The 20,742-nt window shown below is 41.8% G+C and overlaps 1 protein-coding gene across 4 annotated transcripts in view; it reads right to left on the bottom strand.

Annotated features, from left to right (window-relative positions):
- Window positions 1–20,742, bottom strand: part of THRB (thyroid hormone receptor beta) — a 372,468-nt gene that overhangs the window by 18,698 nt on the left and 333,028 nt on the right. For all 4 annotated transcript variants that reach the window (XM_034993640.1, XM_034993651.1, XM_034993633.1 and 1 more), the window contains 3 exons: window positions 17,260–17,360; window positions 11,857–12,004; window positions 8,797–9,002 (listed from right to left, as the gene is read on the bottom strand). In XM_034993640.1, coding sequence (XP_034849531.1) covers window positions 8,797–9,002; window positions 11,857–12,004; window positions 17,260–17,360 — 455 coding nt within the window. The remainder of the gene's footprint in view (window positions 1–8,796; window positions 9,003–11,856; window positions 12,005–17,259; window positions 17,361–20,742) is intronic.

Here is a 20,742-nt window from a genome sequence, read left to right as displayed (position 1 = left end):
TCCCGACTGTCTTTTTTTTTTTAAGTTTTTATTTATTTATTTTATTATGTTCAATTAGCTGACATACAATACATCATCAGTTTTTGATGTAGTGTCCGACTGTCTCAATGTTAATGCTTTGCTAGAGGGAAGAACAACCTGAGCTTGACAATAGCAAGGCCTCCAGTATTCTGAGAGTCTTCTTCAGCATATAAAAGTCCTTTTGGACATCTCCCTTTTTCCTTACCTCTCCCAACTCCCAAGTATATAATCAGCCATTCCTCACAACCCCAGTGCAGCAGTTCTTTCTACCCTTGGGTCCTGTCCCTGTGCTTTAATAAAATCACCTTTTTGCACCAAAGACTTCAGCTCTGGACCTCACCAACAGGACCTGAAGAGGTCTACTACATCATTGGCAAGTAGCACCCTATGGATTCATTCTTGCTTTTGATCCAGCTGCTGGGGCTCAAAGTTCCTGTCTGCCCTATAGATTCTAGTTGGAGGAGGTCTCGGAGGGCTGAAGGGGAAGACCTCTAGGTTGCCTGTAGGAACTGAGTTGTGTAAACTTGGCCAGCTTTCGGGCAGACAGTATTAATTACTAGTATTCAGTGTCCCCGGGGGCACTTCTCTGCCCTTGACTTGCCCAAGAACAAAAGCCATAGCCTTGCTACTCAAAGGGTGGTGTAGCAGCTTGGGTGTCATCTGGGGACTTGTTAGAAAAGCAGAATCTCAGCCCCTCCCCAGATCTAATGGTGCAGAACCAGCATTTTAACAAGCCCCCCAGGTGCTTGTGCTCACGTTAGCCTCCCGGATGTCCACTGGTATTCTCCAGCTCCTTAGCTGAGGGCTCCAAGACCATCACGGTCTCTCACGTATCTCCTATCGTCACCTGTGTTACCGGCCAGGAACAATCCTCTCTGTTGCCCTTTCTTGTTGTTGTGATAATTATAACTACGATTTATCTGTGGCCTGCAGGTGAGCCAGCCCCTTTGAGGAAGCACATGATCTCAAGTAGTTCTCACACAATCCTGATTGGCAGATGAGCAAACAAAGGGCTCAAGGAGGTTAAGAACAATCCCCTGAGGCCAGGACTTGGATATTGGTCACCCAGCCTCTACACAGCAATCTGCCAGGAACCCCACATCTACCCCCTACTTCAAGGCTTTTACAACCTATACACTTTTTTTTTTTTTTTAAAGATTTATTTGAGAGAGTGAGCACTCATGTGCAGCCCCGACATGGGGCTCAATCCCACGACCCTGGGATCGTGACCTGAGCCAAAATGAAGATTCAGATGTTTAACTGACTGAGCTACCCAGGTGCCCCACAACCTGTACCCTTTTGACACCAGGGGGCAGAATTCTACTCCTATTATTTCCCTTACCGGCCTCTCCCACTGCCTTGCTGGAAGTTGTGAAGGTGATCAAAGGGATCAGAGACTCAGGCCTGTCCCATGGCCTAGAGCACAGTGAACCGACCAGAACTGCACACCCAGGGTTGGGAGATGCAGGACGGTAGGCAGAGATGGGCTGGAGGATCTGGCACCGAGAACTAGTCAAGCAAAGCTGAATCCCTCACTTGCAGAGTCGTGAGGGCGCTGCTTTTGACAAGACTGTGGCCTCCCTACAGCCATGGTCCTCAAACTTGCATCAGAATCACCTGATGGGTGCCCATGTCCAGAGCTTCTGATGCAGTAGGTCAGGCACAGAGCCTGGGAATCTGCACTTCCCAGGGCATGCTGATGCTGCTGGTCTGGGATGACACTTTGAGAACCACTGGCCTGGCAGTAACCACATCCAGCTCAGAGTAATCCAGTTACCATTTTCTTCCCACACCTCCCCAATTATTGCTCACGTCTAATTTTTAGCACAACGAAAAGCACAGGATGATTCTTTTACTGACTTGTTACTAGGGCACTGGGGTCAATAGGAGCAGCCCAGGCCCTCTCCAAAGGCGTGGTAGGAGCTGTGGTTACAGCCTAGGGGAGGATTTTAATATATATTACATAACAAACTGGTAGCATTGACCTTTTTTGGGTTATCCAGTAGGTTCTTCTGTTTTTTATTTTATTTTATTTCATTGTTTGCTTTGTGGGCAGCAAGTGAATGGGAAAGGAACCTAGTCTGTCATGTTACCATAGTCAGTGACGATGTTTTGGGGCAACTGTTGGCATGGGAAGCCCGTGGGAGGCTACTGCTCTGCTGGCTTTCTGGATGCAGACAGAATTGACGGAATAATCACACATACAATTTCCTTCTCTCTTTTCTCTCTCGCTGACTGTCTTTCTCACACAGCCTGAGTGGAGGGAAAAGGTCAGGTCCTCCTTTGGGCACTGCTGCTCCTGGCATTCTTCACCTCCTTGCTGGTCTTTATAATTCCTCCCACCCCAGAAATGAGGCTCATCTCACCTGCCTTGCTTATTTTACAACTCTGTTATGAAAATCAACTGATAAAAGGAACATGGTCATACAATAAAAAAGAAAAGAAGTTTTACACACACACACACATAGGGTGAGCTTTTTTAGAAATAAAAAATAACAATATTTTAATGTTTTTATAGTTTGGCCAAATGTCTTGTCATTGAACACTGATAGATCTAAACTGATTGTATTGAATGGTAATCAGTGTCCTTTGAAATGTCGCTAAGTTAATACCGATTTTAAAAATTTCCATTTAATCTGTGGGCTCGTGGAGCATTTGAATCGCACATCTAAGGGTTTGAAAAAAGGAGGGGAATTATACAAGGAAATATGGTAATTTTAATTAAAATTAAACTTCCAAATGTAACCACCTCACAAGATTTTCTGTTGAAAAATAAGTATCAGGGTAGAAAAAAAAATGTACTTTTAAGGTTTTGGGTATTTAATGGAAAATACAATTGCTAGAAGTAAAATCATATACAAAGTAAAAGCTTTTTATTATATCAAGCTTTATTCCCATAATGGATCTTGGATACCAGAAAAAAACAGATAGATAGATAGAGTCTATGAATTGACCTAACACATGAGGTATGAGAAATTAAGGTTGAGCACTGCAACCTTGTCTGTGACTTCCCTAGGGATTTTTCACATCATTTGCTGCAATATTTGGAAGATGATAGAAATAAGAGTACAAATAGTTGGCATCAGGTGAATCTATTAGATACATAAGTACAGCTAATAGCCTTGTAATACACAACATGAGATACATTTGCTCTCACACACACACACATACACCCACCCACCCCCACACACGTGAGCATGCGCTGAGATCAAGCTCAGGTACTGATGAGAAGTCACCAGGGTAGACTGTGAACAAAGCCTGGTTTTTGCCTCTGGCTCAAACTGCCTTAGCTTTCTCACTGGGGTGCTTCCAGTTCTCATTCTGACTTTCTTCTTCCTTGGCTGCCCTAACGGGCCTCCTGAGCCTGCTCAGCCTACCTCTTCATGTCTCCTCCCCAACTTGCTTTGCACTTTTGCAGTTTGGAGCTGCCTTTTCTCCGGACTTCTGCTTTCTCTCAAGTCTCTGCTTCCATCTTATCTTTGCCAATTCCAAATCCTACCCCAATCAAGTTCTGTTTTCTCCTTGAAGTCTTCCCAGATGACCTGTGTGAAATGATGCCTATCTCACTGGAACACAGATGGTGGCCCACGTACATCACTCATAGGGCATTTAGGCATTTATTACTGTCATTTTTTATTGCAGTTATGTAGGTACATAGTAAGATATGAACTTCTTGGGTGGGGGGCATAAACTTTAAGTTTCGTTGTCTACTGTGTGGAAAACATTGGGCTAAAAGGTGGAGGACAGAATGCTTGTTGGTTGATTGAGTGAATAAATGTATGTTTATACATGTTCAACCAATATTTATTGAGCAACTACTATGGGGCCAGGCCTGGTTCTAGATGCTGAGGTTACATCAATGAACAATGTACCCTCAAGGAATTTTCACTGTATTGAGGGAAGACAGACAAAAAATAAAAAGAATACTCTCACAGAAGAATTTCTATTTGTGATTAGACTGTGGGGGTCAGATGATAGTATGTGGGGGTCAGAAAGAGGCTGGGCAGCCTAAGATTCTTTGAGAAGTGATGTGTGAGCTTTAGCTGGAAGAATGTCAAGAAGGCAGCCCTCCAGAGAACCAGAGGAAGAGCATTTAAGGCAAAGGGAAAAGCCGTGCCAAGTCCCGAGAAAGGAGTTGTTGGGTTGCTATGCGGAATAGGGATGTGGGGAGCCAGAGGAAGAGATGGGCCAGCAGCACTAGCTGGGCAGGACATGAAGTGGTCTGGACCATGGGGCGGCAGTAGAGATGGAGAGAAGTGGAAGAACTCAAACCTTTCTTGGGAGCCGGACCCAGGGCTTTCTGACTGACTGGATGTGGGATGCAGGACAATAAAGAATCCAGGATGTCTCCTTGGGGGCAGTGGAGGGGGTGGGGGGGCACAAAGGGAGAGATTCAGGGGTGTGTGCGGGGGTGGGCTTCTACTAGCTCAGTCGTGTCACTAGCTGCTGATACGCAAATGGAGACTAGGTGCCTTTCTGCTTTGACTGTTCATCAGTATTATTCAAGGTGAGTAGCAGATGCTGCCCGTTGGCCTCTTTGCAGCGGCTGGCTCAGAGCTGAGGGCTTCTTGGCTTGGACCTGCAGCTCTCTGGCACATGCAGAGTGGGATGGGGCCAGACAGGACTCTGCCCTTCCTTTGTGAGATCATAGGGTATTTTCCTGCACCTTTGTAAGGGGGGGCAGGAAAGCCCAGACCAATGGTGGTTAAAGGTCCCTGGGCTTTGGCATCTTACTACAGGCTCTCCCTTTTCCTGGGATGAGCAGGGATGGACGTGAGGATGGGGGTTGTAGGGATAATGCACATAGGAACCACTTGTGTGGTTGTTAATGATGTGCTGAGCACTTATGTCTACAACTTTTATACCTTGTTGTGTAAAGTCATCCGAGCCTTAGAGAGGCGAAGGAACTTGCCCAAAGTCACATAACTAAAAAGCAACAACAACAGCAACAAATATATATATATATATATGTAAAAAAAAAAAAAAAGCAACAGAGACAAGCATTGAACTCAGGCTGTCTGAATCTCCATGCACATGACTATATGACCCTGCCTTCTTCTGATGCAGTTATAATTTTGGGTGATAGAAGTCTTCCTGACTTGATTGCTTTTGCCTTATGACCAAATCACCCATCCTGCCTGGCCCTTCTGCTTATGCCCCTTTTCTGAGGCTTTCCCAACAGAGCATAGGTGAAATCAGACAGCAGCTCTGCCGGGGAAAAGTAGGGCAGGCCAGCCCTGGTTCTGATGGTCACATTTTATACTTGCATGGAAAATCCATCCAAAGCTGTACCTTTGCATGTGAACGAAGGGAGAAGAATAAAAACACCATGTCAACAGACAGTATGGTTGCTGCTATGGGGTTTACTCCAAGCCGAGTGTCTTCCTGCCCCTGGGAGGGGTAGAAGTGAATTACCCATGGTGGAAACACGGCTTCTCTTGTTTGGCTCAGATGGCCCTTGTTCTCTTCTCTGTGCACTTCTCTGTTTCATCATTGCTGTCACCACACCCGAAGGGTGGTTACATTGGGCACTTCTGTGCCATCAGGAATTTGGGCGGATTGGAGAAAACTAGAAAATTATTATTTAAATGCTTTTGGAAGTAGTTTTAAAGAGTGGCTTTGGAATTATTATGAAAATCTACATGGCTTTTTAAAAAGTTTATTTGCCAATGACTCTCATTTCTACAGACACAAATATAGATTTGAAACCCAGGTCAAACCACCAGTCTCTATTTCTGACTTGAGTCCTGATGTTAGGGTGAAAATGAAGAATCTTCTTTTGGGAGAGTAAGTTATTTTCCTGTTCCAGATAGATGAATACTTCCAGTTTCTATGACAACATATAATTTTTAGTCCCTTCTGATATATTACTATACTATTATTATATTTTTAAGGATTTTTATTTATTTATTTGAGAAAAAGAGGGAGAGATTCAGAAGAGAGCATGAGCAGAGGGGAGGGGCAGAGAGGAGCGGCAGAGGGAGAGGGAGAAGCAGGCTCCCCGCTGAGCAGGGAGCCCAACACGGGACTCAATCCCAGGACCCTGGGATTATGACCTGAGCCGAAGGCAGACGCTTAACCGAAGGCAGACGCTTAACCGACTGAGCCACCCAGGTGCCCCTATTACTATACTATTATTAACATAATAGGTCTCTTCAAATTCTTTTTCAGAAGAAGATGGGCCATCATCACATACAAATAAATGAAATAATATGTGTAGCAGTGTTATAAGCCAAATAGAGGCAGCCACATGGGAGACACAAATCCTAATGTGTAGAAGCCTATTCAGACATGGATATCATTTAGCAAAGCTGCCTTTGATGAAGGATTCTTAATGTCCTTGCAGGAATAATTCACCACTCAGTGAAATTTTTATCCTGAGCATACATACGCAATCGGAGTGACCCTTCTGCAAGGGGGATGTGTAAATATGTAAACTGGCTGAGACAGAGGGCTTAACTGTACTGTCTCTGAGGATGGGCCAGTGGAACTGTACATTCTGTTTCACAAATATTTATTGAGTTCTGTTCTGGTTATCTACGCTGTGTAACAAACTACCCTAAAACTTAGTAGCTTAAAACAACAGATTTTTACTGTTGCTTAGAGTTGATGGGCTCAGCTGGGTGGTTCTCATTGGGGTCCCTCATACAGTTGTCCTCAAATGGCAGCAGAGGCTGGTGTCATCTGTAGGCTTCTTTACCCACATTTCTGATGTCTGGTCTGGCACCAGATTCAGCCTTAAAAGTCAGTCTGCTAAAAATCTGTTGCTTAAAGTAATCACACACCCAGCCCATGTTCAGTGAGAGAGAGAGGAATAGACTTCACCTCTCCATGGGAGAAAATGAGCTGCATCTACAGGGAAGAAAGGATCTCAAGGCAGCCATCTTTGACAAGAGCTACCACAAGTTTCAACCACACATGTGATCGACAATGAAGTGACAATACTGAATGGACATGGTCCTTCCATTGAGGAGATGCTGGGGTGATCCCAGTCATAGAAGGGGATTGGCTGATAGAAATGAAGCTCATTGTAGACACAGATGGGACTGTGACCCCAGCACCACTCTTAAGAAAAAATGGCCTGGAGAAGCAGTTCTTTGTATTTGGACCAAGAGGAACAATTTCTTGAACAGACCAAGGATCTACAAAATATACATTTCACATTGGCTCCACTGAGGAGGGGAGACAGGTGGATAAAACAGTTGCTCTGTAAATGTCAGCTTCCCAAAGAAAACTCTAGTTCCTGGATAACCTCATGGCCCTGACAAAAAAACTAATGGCAAATCAACCTGTGCTATACATTCTTTGGTTCTTTCTGTAGATGATCAGACTGATGAAAAGCATTAGGAGCCTTTGAGATAAAGGTGCAGACCTGGTTTTAATCATTAGCAATAGTGTCATCTTTGCTAAAGAGACCACAAGGCATAAAGAGATCTGACTGGATTTTACCATATAGAATTTGTTTCTTAGCTTTCAGACACAGCTCATGTCACCTCCCCAGGGAGACCTTTCTGACCACCCTGTCAGAGAAGGGAAGTCTCTCTCCACTTCCAATTGTTTATCACTCTGTCCCATCATGATGTTTGTTTTCCTCACTGCACATACCATCACCTGTATTCATCTTGTTTGTTTAATCCTTACTGTTTTTCTCCCTCCACCAGAATAGAGCTGACTTATTCACTTCCTAGCATACAGTAGCTGCTCAATAAATGTTTTTTTTTTTTTTTTGAACAAAAGAACAAAGCTTTAGAGTCTGGAAGGAAGCACCCTTGTGACCACTGAAATGGTTTTAGTTAGACTAGTATTCATTCTCTTTTTGGAGTAGAGAAAACTGAAGTGTAAAGTTCCTTAGAAGTCCAGATGTGCCCCAAATCTTCCACTTTATTTGAAATTCAGCTCGGTCACTACTCTGAAATCAGGCCTGGAAGTGGAAAGGTCAGTTTCTGAGATGGTCAAACACCAGCTGGTGGTGGCGGGGTGGGATAGTCCATCTGGACTTCTAAGCTTGGCTGCCACTTTCTAGTAGTGTGAACTTGGGTGAACTAAATAAGGCCTTTGGTTTGGTTTGCATATCTGTAAAATGGGGATAGTAATTCCAGCCTAACCCAAAGCATTGTGAGGTCCAAAGAAGAAATGAATGGGAAGGACTTTCACAGTTGTTAGTTTTTATAAAAACATCAAACATTGAACTTCCAAGGGCCCACAAAAGCCTGTTTTCTCTATATATCCCCACCCCCAAACACCCTCCCTACTCCCCATTCCCCTAGTCTTCCTGGACTCAAGTTCATTTATTTTAAGCTCAACATTTTGACTTCTATTGACATAAAAATACATTTGAGATATGGGCTACTTCATCCTAGGGATTGTTCTAAAGGGGATATCTTGGGGTGAGTTTAGAGGACTAACTATATAAATGGGCATCTGGGAGAAGAAATGGGTGTAAAAGGGGAAAGCTGACAGGTAAAGAATGTTACTGATCAGTTGATTTAAGGCTGGCCTTATTAATAGCAAAAGCAAACAGATTATGTGGCCTAAAAGCTACTTAAAATTTAGTGACTCACAAGCAACAATTGAGAGGAATGACCTTTGTTCTTAGACAGCCCTGGATTCAAATCCTGACTCTGCAAGTCACTTGACTTCTTGGGGATGCAGTTTCCCTATCAGTAAAATGGGGGCAGTCACACCAGCATCCCACCAGGGTGATGAGGGCTGAGTGAGCTGAAGGAGAAAATGTGGAGCATGCAGCTGATATTTAGCTGTGCCAGGGAGCCTCACCAGGAATTTTCGTTTCTGCTTCCAGTGGCTGCCTTGGGCATTGGTGGCCACATGGGCTTCAGTGACAGTTTTGATGAGCTCCCACTCCTCGTCTGTGGGCTCTGGCTTGTGCCCGATGGATTTCTGCAGCTCTTCCCGCCGTCTCTTCTCCCGGTTCTCCTCAATCAGCTTCCTCTTTGCCAGCCTCTTGCTGTCATCCAGTACCACTGGGAGAAGAGGAAAGATGAGACAAAACACGCGGACACTCGCAGACATGTGGCGGACTGCGCTTACACCCCAGACCACCTATGCGCACATGGCTGAGCACGTCCTGCAGGGTGGGTCACACTGGGGTATTTTCTCCCCTCGGCAGCAAACTGCCATTGACTAGCTATGGTCCGATATGAGACTTAGTGCCAAACTCCCAATGTCTGGTCAGCTTTTCAAAACAAAACTCTGGGCGAAGCTGGACAATGGGCGTCCCAACCCCACAGAAGGTGACTCTAAAGAAGAAGGAAGCAGAGGGAGGTAAAATCTGTCCTACCCATGGGTTCCCAGATGAGTCTGTACTCAGTCAATATGAGATTATAGCCAATCATCTGGATTCACTCTTAGGATCTCTGTTCCTCCTCTCTTGCCCTCAAATGGCTCTTAGTAAAACGAACTTCAAATTAAAGTTCTGGAGTGGTAAACAGGAGGCTAATGATCTCTTCCTCAGATAAAAAGGACCCCAACTCTTTATTAGTTCCCTCAAGGGTTCATTGGAATGAGGCTCGGTCTATCTCAGGCTGCCCAGGTACTTACTTTGCTCTAGTCTATACCTGGTCTACCCTCAATGGTGGTTAAAGAGCCCAGGCTTTGGAATCTAGAAAGAGCTGGGTTTGAATCCTGACACTACCACATTCTAGCTGTGTGACCTCTGGCAAGTTGCTTAGGCTCTTTGAGCTTTCATATCTTCCTGTATAAAACGAGATTGACAATCCCACCTCACATGGTATTCAATGTGCTAACGTACTACAAGTGGTCAGTACATAGAGCCATGACTTTTACCACTTATGCAAAAGGGACATAAGAAGGGCAGATAACAAGAAACCTCTACTTCTGGGTTATTTTCCAAAACAAAACCATTTTACCAGACTCTTAGTAACCATCAATGGAATGGAAAGCCTCAGGTTTTATGCTACTGAGTCATAGTATTTTAGAACTGGAAAGAACCTTCGGTATTATCTAGCCCAACTCCCTCCTTTCACAGAGGAGGAAGTTGATCCAGAGAGATCATGACTTGCCTAAAAGTCACACAGCAAGTTCATGGCAGAGCCAAGGCAAGACCCAGGACTCCTGATTCCAGTTCTACAACATCATTGTCCTAGGGCCATTTCTTGATGAAGGTGTGACCTGGTAGGAAAAGAAAAAAAGCAAACATAGCAGGAGGAAGAGAACCAAAAGTACTCAGCTAATCCACAAACAGAATAATGAAACCCCAGGTCATCCAGGTTGGATTGGATCATCCAAATCCCATGAATGATGGCAAATGTAGGAAATGTGAATGAGCCTTGTTAGGTCACTTTGGTTCCCTTATTAAAGGGGGGATGAGGAGTGGACTCTACTCATAGCCCCGTTTCCCAAATGCTTCCTCTATGCCAGGGATTGTGGCATTTGACATGCATTATCTAATTTAATCCTGAAAACAACTTGCAAGATAGGCGATGATTTCACCGAAGGGAAGCCCAAGGTTAGGTCTGATGGTCACACAGCTAGTAAGTGGCAGATACGGGACTCCAACAGTTTTTCTGATTATAAAGCCTGAGCTCTTATAATACCTTGCAGGGTGCATTCAAAATTAATTTCCACCCAGGCCAGATTAACGCTGAGCTTTTTTAACTTTATAAGCATTCCTATTTTTAACTTCTCAATCAAACAATGAAATGGACACAATAGTAACAGTCCCTTAGGGTGACACATCTAAATATTCGGTTCTAGTCAATCATTTTCACATATTCTTATCAGGCATATTGTTGGCAATGGCTAAAAGTCTTTAAAAGATGAAGACAACACACTCAGCCAGAAGTGGGGATTAACCCAGGATTTCCAGCCTAAAGCCCTCAAACAACCCTCCTCCTTTTTAAAGATTCCCCATTCTGTCTACTTTATTGGGCAAAGCAGGACATTTCACAGACTTTTTGTTGTTGTTCTAGCTCAGAGTACTCTGTTTCTCACATAAATGTGAGCTGTGATTATTTCCTCTTTCCTGAGGAAAATCCTCATTACATTCTTTCCTTTCCTTTTTAAACTAAAAGTTGGAAATTTTCATTGAGGTGCAAAACACTTATGCCAATAGAAACCATTAAGCCTGATGCCTGGCAAAACAGAGGTCACACATTCTGAATGACACAATTCTTACTTTATTATTAGATTAATTAAAGTGACTGGTGTAAATCCCTTGCACGGTGCGGGAAGAAGAGACTCCAGTGGCTAATCTCACCACCATATGCTGTGGCACTTTGAAAACTGGGTAGGAGGACTGGAGCTTAGAATGTTTTTATGGGCTAAAAATATAACAAACAACCAACGGCAGGATGACTCATGCAATAGCACTCGACTTCACATTCTTCAAAAATTACTGAACACGATGTTTCCTGCCAGTGCCCCATCTCCAAAAATGTCCACAAAATAAATTCCTGTCTCTGCTTTTGAAAAATATCAGGACTAGTCCATGAGGCTCTCACCACATGAATGTCGTACATAAAACTATGCCTCATCAAGGGGACTGGACATGACCGCTCATTTGTAATCTGTTGTGAACAGAGTATTGCTAACAGTCCTGCAAATGTGATAGGGATAATTTAATCACTCCCCCTCACGTGTAGTCTGGATACTTTGAGAGTTAGAAGTTGATAGGGAAGGGGTAGGATGGAAACCACCCAGCAGTAGCTGGGACTGAGGGGTCTGTGGGAGTGCTAGGGATCTTCTCTCTATCCACATGGGTTTCTGCTTTCTTTTCTGCCTGGTTGATCTCCTTAAATCAAATCTTTCCCCAATGAACACTCCTTGAATATGAAACAAAGGAAGAAGATTACTTACAATCTGTTGCCATGCCAACATAGATGCATTTTTTAAAGCGACATTCCTGGCACTGATTTCTCGTAACTTTGTCTATGACACATTTTCCTTCATATTTACAGGAATAGGATGGATGGAGATTTTTCTGAATGGTTCTTCTAAAGAAACCCTACATGGGAAAGAAAGACCCAAGACAGCAGTTTCATATTTTCTAGAAATAAATGACTCCAGAATTTTGTGTCCATATAACTGTGATGGATTGTTTTGGACCTTACCTGGGTATGGACCTGTAGCTCCTACCTATTCACATATAGGGCAATTAGCCCAAACTGAATCTAAAGAATTCTAAATCTGAGCTGAAGGAAATGTCTAGGCCTACACACAGAGTCAGTATCTTTTTGGCATTTAGTAAGGAAAAGAGGTTAGTGGGAAAATCTAGTGTTCATTTTTATTTTTTTTAAACACTGAGTAATATAAATAAATTACATTATTTCATTTCATAGAGGGCCATAATTGTGTTGTTAAGTTAAGCTGTGAAGAACCTTGCTACACTTTGTACTGGAGAATAAAGGAGCTGGATACTTGTGATACTCTATTAATTAATAATTCAATTATTTAGTAATTAAACAGCCTTTAGAGATTTAGTTTAGTTCTTGTTTTTAACTCTTGAAATGCCCATGGCCAGCTCAGATAACCCTTGAAACAACAGTACTTGGGGAGTAGAAAATTCAAGACTCTCCACCCAATTTTTCTCAGTGCTCACGGCATTGGGGTTTTTCCTTTCATAGTACTCTTCCTCTCCAGTGTTGGTAGACATACTCCCTGAAGTTCAATAGGTGTCTTCCTTTCTTAAGGCATGGGAGAGGGCCACCATAAAGGCTGCTGAGGATGCCATGTAGTCCAGGTTTAGGTGACATAAACCTTCTTGAAGGTGTGTTCTAGCAGAACCTTCCTGGACATGGTACTCCCGTCTTGGCAACAGTGCTTCTGTATTGTAGCACTCATGATGGCAGAAAGCGTGCACTTTTTGTAAGGGGCACATTGCAAAGCGCTGTAGACATCTTCCATATCCTTCTGTCTCTTCTACAACCTTATGAAGTAGGTACTCTTAATATCTCCACGGTAGGTATTAAAAAACTAAGCCTCTGACAGGTTAAATCACTTGCCCCAAATCATGTGGTAAGTACACTGGGAAACTCAGCCTAGAGCTGAGGAGTCAGACTCCAAGTCTTGTTTACCTAACTGCTTATATGATATAAACTGAATCCAATTTTACTGTATTATTTAAATGTTTTAGATGAACAGATTATAAATAGCATCCCCCGCCTTTATCTTTTTTAGTAGACTAGCAAGGCAAAAACAAATGTTGAAGGATACTGTCTACTAAAGCTTAAAGGGACCTCTAACTTTGTTACATAAATAGGGACTGACATACCAGCTGGCCTAGATTAAACCCAAATTTGAATGATCCTATTTAACTTTTCTTGGCTTTGATTTTGTACATATACCACTTGCATATGCACTCAGACATAAGAGCTCTCTACCTTATAATGAAAAGGTCAAAGGTAGGATTTTATATTGGGCAAAGCAGGATAAAATAGAAAAATGACAGCCATGACTGAAACTAATGAACTTGATTGGGGACATGTGAGCAAATCCCTTATCATTTCTATTGTTCAAGGTCTAACAGGAAAACGGCCCCATTATTATTTGGGTCTTGTATCCTTAAACACTTATGCCCATTAGTTTGAATGATGTTGCTATCGTGTTATAAGATTCACTCAATCACACATGGGCAGGTCTTTGTCATGCTGGCGGTGTGTTTCCCTGGGTATTCAAGGTGGGCTCATCCTGCTACAGCGTGAATGTCAGGGCATGCACAGCACTGAAGGACAAGCTGCCCTGTGACCCTCTCTACTCTACCTCTGCCGCCCTCTCTCCAACCCACCCTTCATGGGTCATCCCTGCCGGAGAGCAAAAAAACCCTGGAGATTCCTGGCAAGAAGACATGTGTCACAGACAGGGAGGAGAGCGGCTGGGTAGCATACCTCCTTCTGGAGAAGGCAGAGTTTCCCCAGAGGTGGGAGCACCAAAGTCCAGGGCATCAGGGAGAAAGTGTGCTGCTAGGAGGATAGGAAAGTTGTTGGGGGAGACCCTTTTCTCACACATACTCTGACGCTGACTCCTGTTCTGGAAGCGGGGAGCAGACCAAAGAGTCCAACAATGCTAAGGAGAGAACGAGCTATGGTATACCAGACACTGGGGTAACATTCATTTTTCCAAAAAGGCTACTCTGTGAACCTTTACATGGAATGAATGAAATAATTTATACTTTGCTTATGTCGAGAAAGGTGTTGGGGTAGCAGGCTCTGCTATTCATAGTACCATCTTTTCTTTTCTTTTCTTTTTTTTTTTTAAAGATTTTATTTATTTATTTGACAGCGAGAGACACAGCAAGAGAGGGAACAAGCAGGGGGAGTGGAAGAGGGAGAAGCAGGCTCCCCACAGAGCAAGGAGCCCGATGCGGGGCTCGATCCCAGGACCCTGGGAACATGACCTGAGCCGAAGGCAGATGCTTAACAACTGAGCCACCCAGGCGCCCTAATAGTACCATCTTTTCTATGGCTTCTCCCTGATGTCTTTTCTCGGGCGCTTCATGGACCAAATCCCCTTTAAGATGTTGGCTTCCCCTAGGTTATAATAGAAGGATATTTGACACATGATGAGGGATCACTTCATTTGAGTAAATGTAAAGGTGCTAGATCCCTTAATTTTAAAAAGTGACAAAAATTAACTTTTGGAAATGAACCCAACAGAAAATATTTAATATAGTCTACCTACAAAAATCTTTTTAGAGGTGAGCTAACAAAAGACATGTCCCAGGGACTAAGTAAGGCCATATATTTCACTGATGATTTGTTGGTGAGGAGAGGTTTTTCTTTTATTAATCAACATCAGACATGTTTCTCTGCATTTTGAGAAGAACTGGATCTACTTCTTAGTGGTCTGAGACGATGCCCTGATTAGTGTGATAAGGAGCTAAGTGTCGATATTTGGGCAACTGCTATAAGCTACGAATCTTTCTTAAAAAAATAGTTTATTGTGGGAAAGTATCAACATTCTTTCTATGAAAAACTGGCTCATCAAAACAGACAAAACAGCTCCAAAAGATTTTTGCTGTCTTCAGGGCAAAAATGGGCAAAAAAGACATACACACTGCAAGTATGGTGTAGAAATATTTTTAAAGTGCCGGTTTGAATAAACAGTATGTGAAGCATAACCCTTTTTATCTTTGGCCACTCTTAAAAACTGTGTTTCATTTGAAAAACTCCATTGTCTTTTTTCAAGATACTTTGTCTTTATATTAAATGCATGATCTGCATAATTACCCCAGGGAAGCTGCTTTCTGATTTTATGATGGAGGCAATTCTAGAAACAGGATTCTGATCTGAGATAAAGGGACAGAGGCTGAAAAAAATCTAGCTTTTTGCTACATGATTTCTTCTTTTAGGTAAACCTCAGTTGAATCAGGCCCCAAACATGCTGTGATCTTGGAAAAAGAGGCTAATGGATTTCCTGATCATCATGAAGACATACATGAAGCAGGGACACAGGTTAATAGGCTTGATTCTCCATTTGTTTAAGTCAATCACTAATAAGCATTAAGTTCTCTGTAAGGCACATTTGGTCTTTAGAGTCACTTTGGGAGTTGAGTATTAAATGGAATTTTCATTAGAGTCTCTCCCAGAACTCAAAATTTACCATTAGGAACTGATTTGAAAGAATCTCAATGCTACATAATCAGGTAGGCGAAGCTTTATGAATTGGGGCTACTTTAGAAAAAAGGCCTGTTTGAATTACTGAGCTTTCAAAGCGAGAGAGCATATCTAAAGTAATACAGTGTTATTACTTTCAAATCAAGCCAATAAAACTGTGCTTTCAAGAGACAGTCTGCAAGTCCCCCAGTTAATAAACAGTCAGGACTTACTTGTATTTGGTTCCATTAAACTCCTTAAGATTATTTTCATGGATGTAATAGCAATATTTAGCACAATCTTTTTTAAAAGGTACAAATTCCAGATCAAAGGTGTCTGGATGAATGAGAGCACACTACATCACATTACAAAAATCTTGCAGATATAGGGCCTTGGGAACTTAGAAACGCCCTGATGTGTCCTGATTCCCGTGGCTGTATCAGTTCAACACTTCCAGCAGGCTTCTGCTAAGTGTTTCCGAATTTCATGCACAAAAGCTAGGGAATTTGCATGGAAAATCTTCCATTAAGAAATGGGGCACCTTACCTTGAAACCAAGCTACCATGCTGATTTTGGGGGTTCAGGGTCAAAGGTTAGGAGGAAACGGGGGTAGTTGAAGGAGGGGAACAGAGAGGAGGAGGTGAGGTGGGTCGCGGGAGGGAAGACTGAATCGTTTTATATAGTTTAATACAATCTTTGCCTTAGGATTTACATCTTGGGATCATTTGGTTTTAAATATAAAAAGTAAATAAAACATTTAGCAAGTAAACATTTAAGAAGTCTTTCCCTGACTTAATATACTTCCTCATATATAAAACATTAGCTGAACGCTGGATCTAGCACTGGGTTGAGCTTTATTTGTTTTTATAGTAGACTTTCTTTTCTAGGCTAGGTTGTTGGGCCAAAAGATATTTGCCAGAAAGTTCATCTTAATTTTGATGATGAAGAGTGTAAGTAGGCAAATTTAGGCTCACTTTCGGGAAGTGAACTGTTGATCATGGGTGTATTCTTGTCAAGTATCTCCTGTAGATGGGTCTATAGAGCATAAAATTAGCTGATGGATGCCCAGAATTCATTTACTGGCTGAAGGCTGTGCAGAAAGCCAATATGGATAATTTCAGAACATAATTGAATCTAAGTAGCCTCAAAGATACTCTCTAATGGAACCCTTAAAAATGAGCATATTAAAAAAATAAACAGAAGTGGGCATATTTACTCAGATTAATAGCATGTGGTAGAGTATGTTCTGTGTCCTTAACCACTGGAGATAAAACAAGAGGAGAAATGGTTATTTCTTGGGCTAATATATTATAAAACATCTATGCGTTTTTAAATTCACAGTGAGAATATTAATTTCTTTTCATCTTATTAGTTCTCTCCCTGTCTTTTTTTTTTTTTCTTTCCCCTCTCCCTGTCTTAAAAGCCAGACATTACACTCTTGCAAATCCATTTAGTTATTGTTGATTTGGGAAAAATAAATAAATTCAGTTCTTAAACATGCCAAAAATTGAGGAGGACAGCCAGACACAGGCTGTGGATGATCACAGGCCGTGAATGTTGGAATTTGGTTCTAATTTGAACTTAAACTTCATGTTGCATTCTGGTGGAATCCTGGGACGGGGACTAGAGCTGGGCTGAGCTCCGAGCTCACTGGTCCCAGGGCAATTACCTTGCAGCCTTCACACGTGATGCAGCGGTAGTGATACCCGGTGGCTTTGTCACCACACACTACACATAGCTCGTCCTTGTCTAAATAACTGGGGATGTACCCTGTGAAGAAGGAGAAAAGAGGAATGTGAGGAGAAAATATCACGCTAAAGTCAAAGACACACCATAGCTTGGCAGAGGATAAAAGGAGGACAGGAGATAAGGCGCATGAGGGAGGAGGCAGGACCAAATTGTTTTATACACTTTAATCCAATTTGCGCTTTAGTGTTTACATCTTGTCATCATTTAGTTTTAAATATAAAAGGTAAATAAAATATTTAACAAGAAAAATTTTGAAGTCTTTCCCTGACTTCATATACTTCCTCCGTATCTTATACTTATCTGCTACATTCTCTCATACGTATAGAGTTGGATAGGAGGCCCAGGATTTCAGAATGCCTTAGAAATAGGTGTGATCATTCTTGCTCTGCAGGTGGGAATATATCTGAAGGCTCTTGGAGCCAATGAATCATACAGAGAGGCCAAGATTTGAGACATCTGGAGTGCTCTGGGTTCTGGGAGAACATAATCTCTTTTGCAAGCCTTTTTTCAGAATTTTTTCTTAGAAGACTGGATCCACTTTGGAATCAAGGCACCATGCAATAAATTCAGAAAACTTTATAGCTTGGAGATCATCAAGTAATTTTGAGCTGAACAGACTTTCAGAGGTTTGCTTGGCCTTCCTGAGGGTCACACTAGAAATTAAAGCAGAGATCTTCTAACCAGATCTCCTAACTTCTAGTATAAGTAATGCTTGTCTTTTTCTAAAAATAGACAGTTAACTTTAAGTAGAATGAACAAAGCCATCTAAAAAATTTTTTTTGGTAAACTTGTGCCATTATGAGACAAAACCCAACAATTCTGGGTGATGTGAAATAATGGAGGTTCTACTTATTAATTAAAAAAAGAAAGTCCAACCATGATAACTCTGTTAGTGTACTATTGGTTTATTAGTTTAAATTCTTTGACCCAGGAAACTAAAGTTTAAAAACCAAACAGAAGCAGCCTACTTCCCACCGGTCTTTGCCTCTTCCCCTTCACTTGTAGACAATGTTCAAACACAAGAAACTGATTCTAAAGGGCAAATTCAGTTTCATATGGTATCAGTGGTTTACCATTGAAGCACGTATCTTTAGATGAGTGCAGAAATCAAAATAAGGTCTGCTTTGTTGGGATGTGGAGAAGGGAAAGGCTGAGAAAACAAAATCATTCCTTTCCCAGATCATGGCCCCTTATGAAGTTTTTGACTTGGTAAGCTCTTACGGTTTCAATAAAGATTAGCCAGGTTGAAATGACAGATGACTTGCTGTATGCTTTACCATGACATTTTCATATATCTTTTATTAAACTAGGTCACAGAAGGCTTACATTTCAGAAAAAAATCCACAAAGAAAACAGAAGAAAATGAGTCCTTTTCACAATTTCTTAGAAATTACTTTGCTCAGATTTTATTTTAGAAAAATGGCCCCTCTTGGGAGGGAGACAAATGACTTCAGAGTGAGATCTGGTAATGTACAGGATTATTTTCTTAAATATCACAGCTTTTCTTAGTTTACTTTTGCATCATGCAAACCATGAGTCATCTGTTGAATTCGCTTTAAGAGTTCAAAACTTCCATCAGACATTTTTAAAAAAGAGCATTCTGGGAGGGATTGGGACAGAAAAAAAGGGGACTGGAATGATTTGTGTGTTTATTCAATCATTCATCTATTCATAAATTCAGAAAACATTTATTTAGCATGTACTATGTGCTTAGCACTGTGCTTGGTGCTGAGAATATAAAAACAAGTAAGGCATGGTTTCTTCCCTTGGTAGGCGCACGTGTAGGAAACTGAGTTGTGTACTTCCAGTCCTGGTCATTCCTTAGCAAGAGAAGAAAAGGTGAAGATGAAGGAAAGAACATGAAAGATGCTGAACAGCACCACAAGGAAATGCAAAGCCCAAACCACAATGAGACACCACTTAACATCCTCTAGTATGGTTATAATAAAAATGGTGGACAATAACAAATGTTGGTAAGGACATGGAGAAATCTGAACCTTTATATATTGCTGGTAAAAATGTAAAATGTGCCTTAGAAAATAGTTTGGCAGTTCCTCAAAAGGCTAAACATAAAGTTACATATGACCCAGCAATTCCACGCCTAGGTGTGTTCCCAAGAGAACTGAAAATACGTGTCCACACACAAACCTGTACAGGAATGTTCAAAGCAGCATTATTTATAATATCCAAGGGATGGAAACAACCCAAATGCCCATCAACTGATGAATGGATAAACAAAAGGTAGTACATTCATACAATGGAATTTATTCAGCTGTGAGAAGGAATGAAGTGTTGACTCAGGCTACAACATGGATGAACACTTATGAAATGAAGACATTATGTTAAAAGAAAGAAGCCAGACATGAAAGGCCACATATTGCATGATTTCATTTCTATGAAATGTCTAGAATAGGCAAATTCATAGAGAAAGAAATTGGATTAGTGGATGACAAGGCCTGGCGGGAGGGAGTAATGGGGAATAACTGTTAATGGGTACAGAGTTTCTTTTCATGGTGACAAGAATGTTCTGAAATTCTATAGTGTTGATGGTTGCACAACTCTGAATATACCAAAAACTACTGAATGAAAAACCATTGTTTTTCATGGGTATGTTTTGTACACTTTCAGTGTGTGAGGTCTATGGTATGTGGAATATGTTTCAATAAAGCTGTTACTACAAAAACAAAGAAATGAAGGAAATAAAAGAGAATGGTTCCATTTGACAAACATTTATATGTGTATACTATGTGCCAGGCAGTGTGCTAAGGATCTAAAGATGGCTAAGTTTCCATTCTTGGGGAAGCTTTCAGTGCGGTGGGGAAAAAGACAATAAGAGATCATCTGCATATAATGTGGAAGGCACTGGGATAGTGCTATGTCCAGAATCACAGAGGGGAAACCCTTTGAGAAGCCTTCCTGCCTCCCCCCCAGCTCAAGTCCAAACTGGGTACTCCCATACCTCCTTGTGCTTCCCCAATAGTAGTCCTTTTATATCTGTATTATAACTACCTGTGAATTTTTTCTTCCCTTTGACCATAATCTTTGATTCACTATAGGTTTGTACAATTCCAGCTAGAGGGTAGGGATTAAAACATTCATGCTGAAACCCGTGTCTAACACCTGCTCCCTCTATGGATGGCATACAGTTTTCAAGATCTCTGCCACTGGCCAATGGCGAAGAACGTGAGCAGGAGGGATATATCTGGAACCTGCAGATAAGTAGGTTTAAAGCCTGGAGCTGTGCCTGAGAAGGCTAAAGATACCAGAAAAGATTTCTGAAAGAGGTGATAATGCAGATTCAGGGGGCCAAACTTCAGAGCTAATGAAAACTGCATTAGAAACTTGATTTTTGGTAAAGAAACCAAGATTCCACTCAGATTAAAACTAACACATCCAGATTGAA

This window comes from Mirounga leonina, unplaced genomic scaffold (assembly GCF_011800145.1).
Source record: "Mirounga leonina isolate KUSES-001 unplaced genomic scaffold, KU_Mleo_1.0 Mir_115, whole genome shotgun sequence".
Taxonomy (NCBI): Eukaryota; Metazoa; Chordata; class Mammalia; order Carnivora; family Phocidae; genus Mirounga; species Mirounga leonina.
The sequence above is the reverse complement of the archived record's forward strand: the minus strand, read 5'-3'. Positions and strand labels throughout refer to the sequence as shown.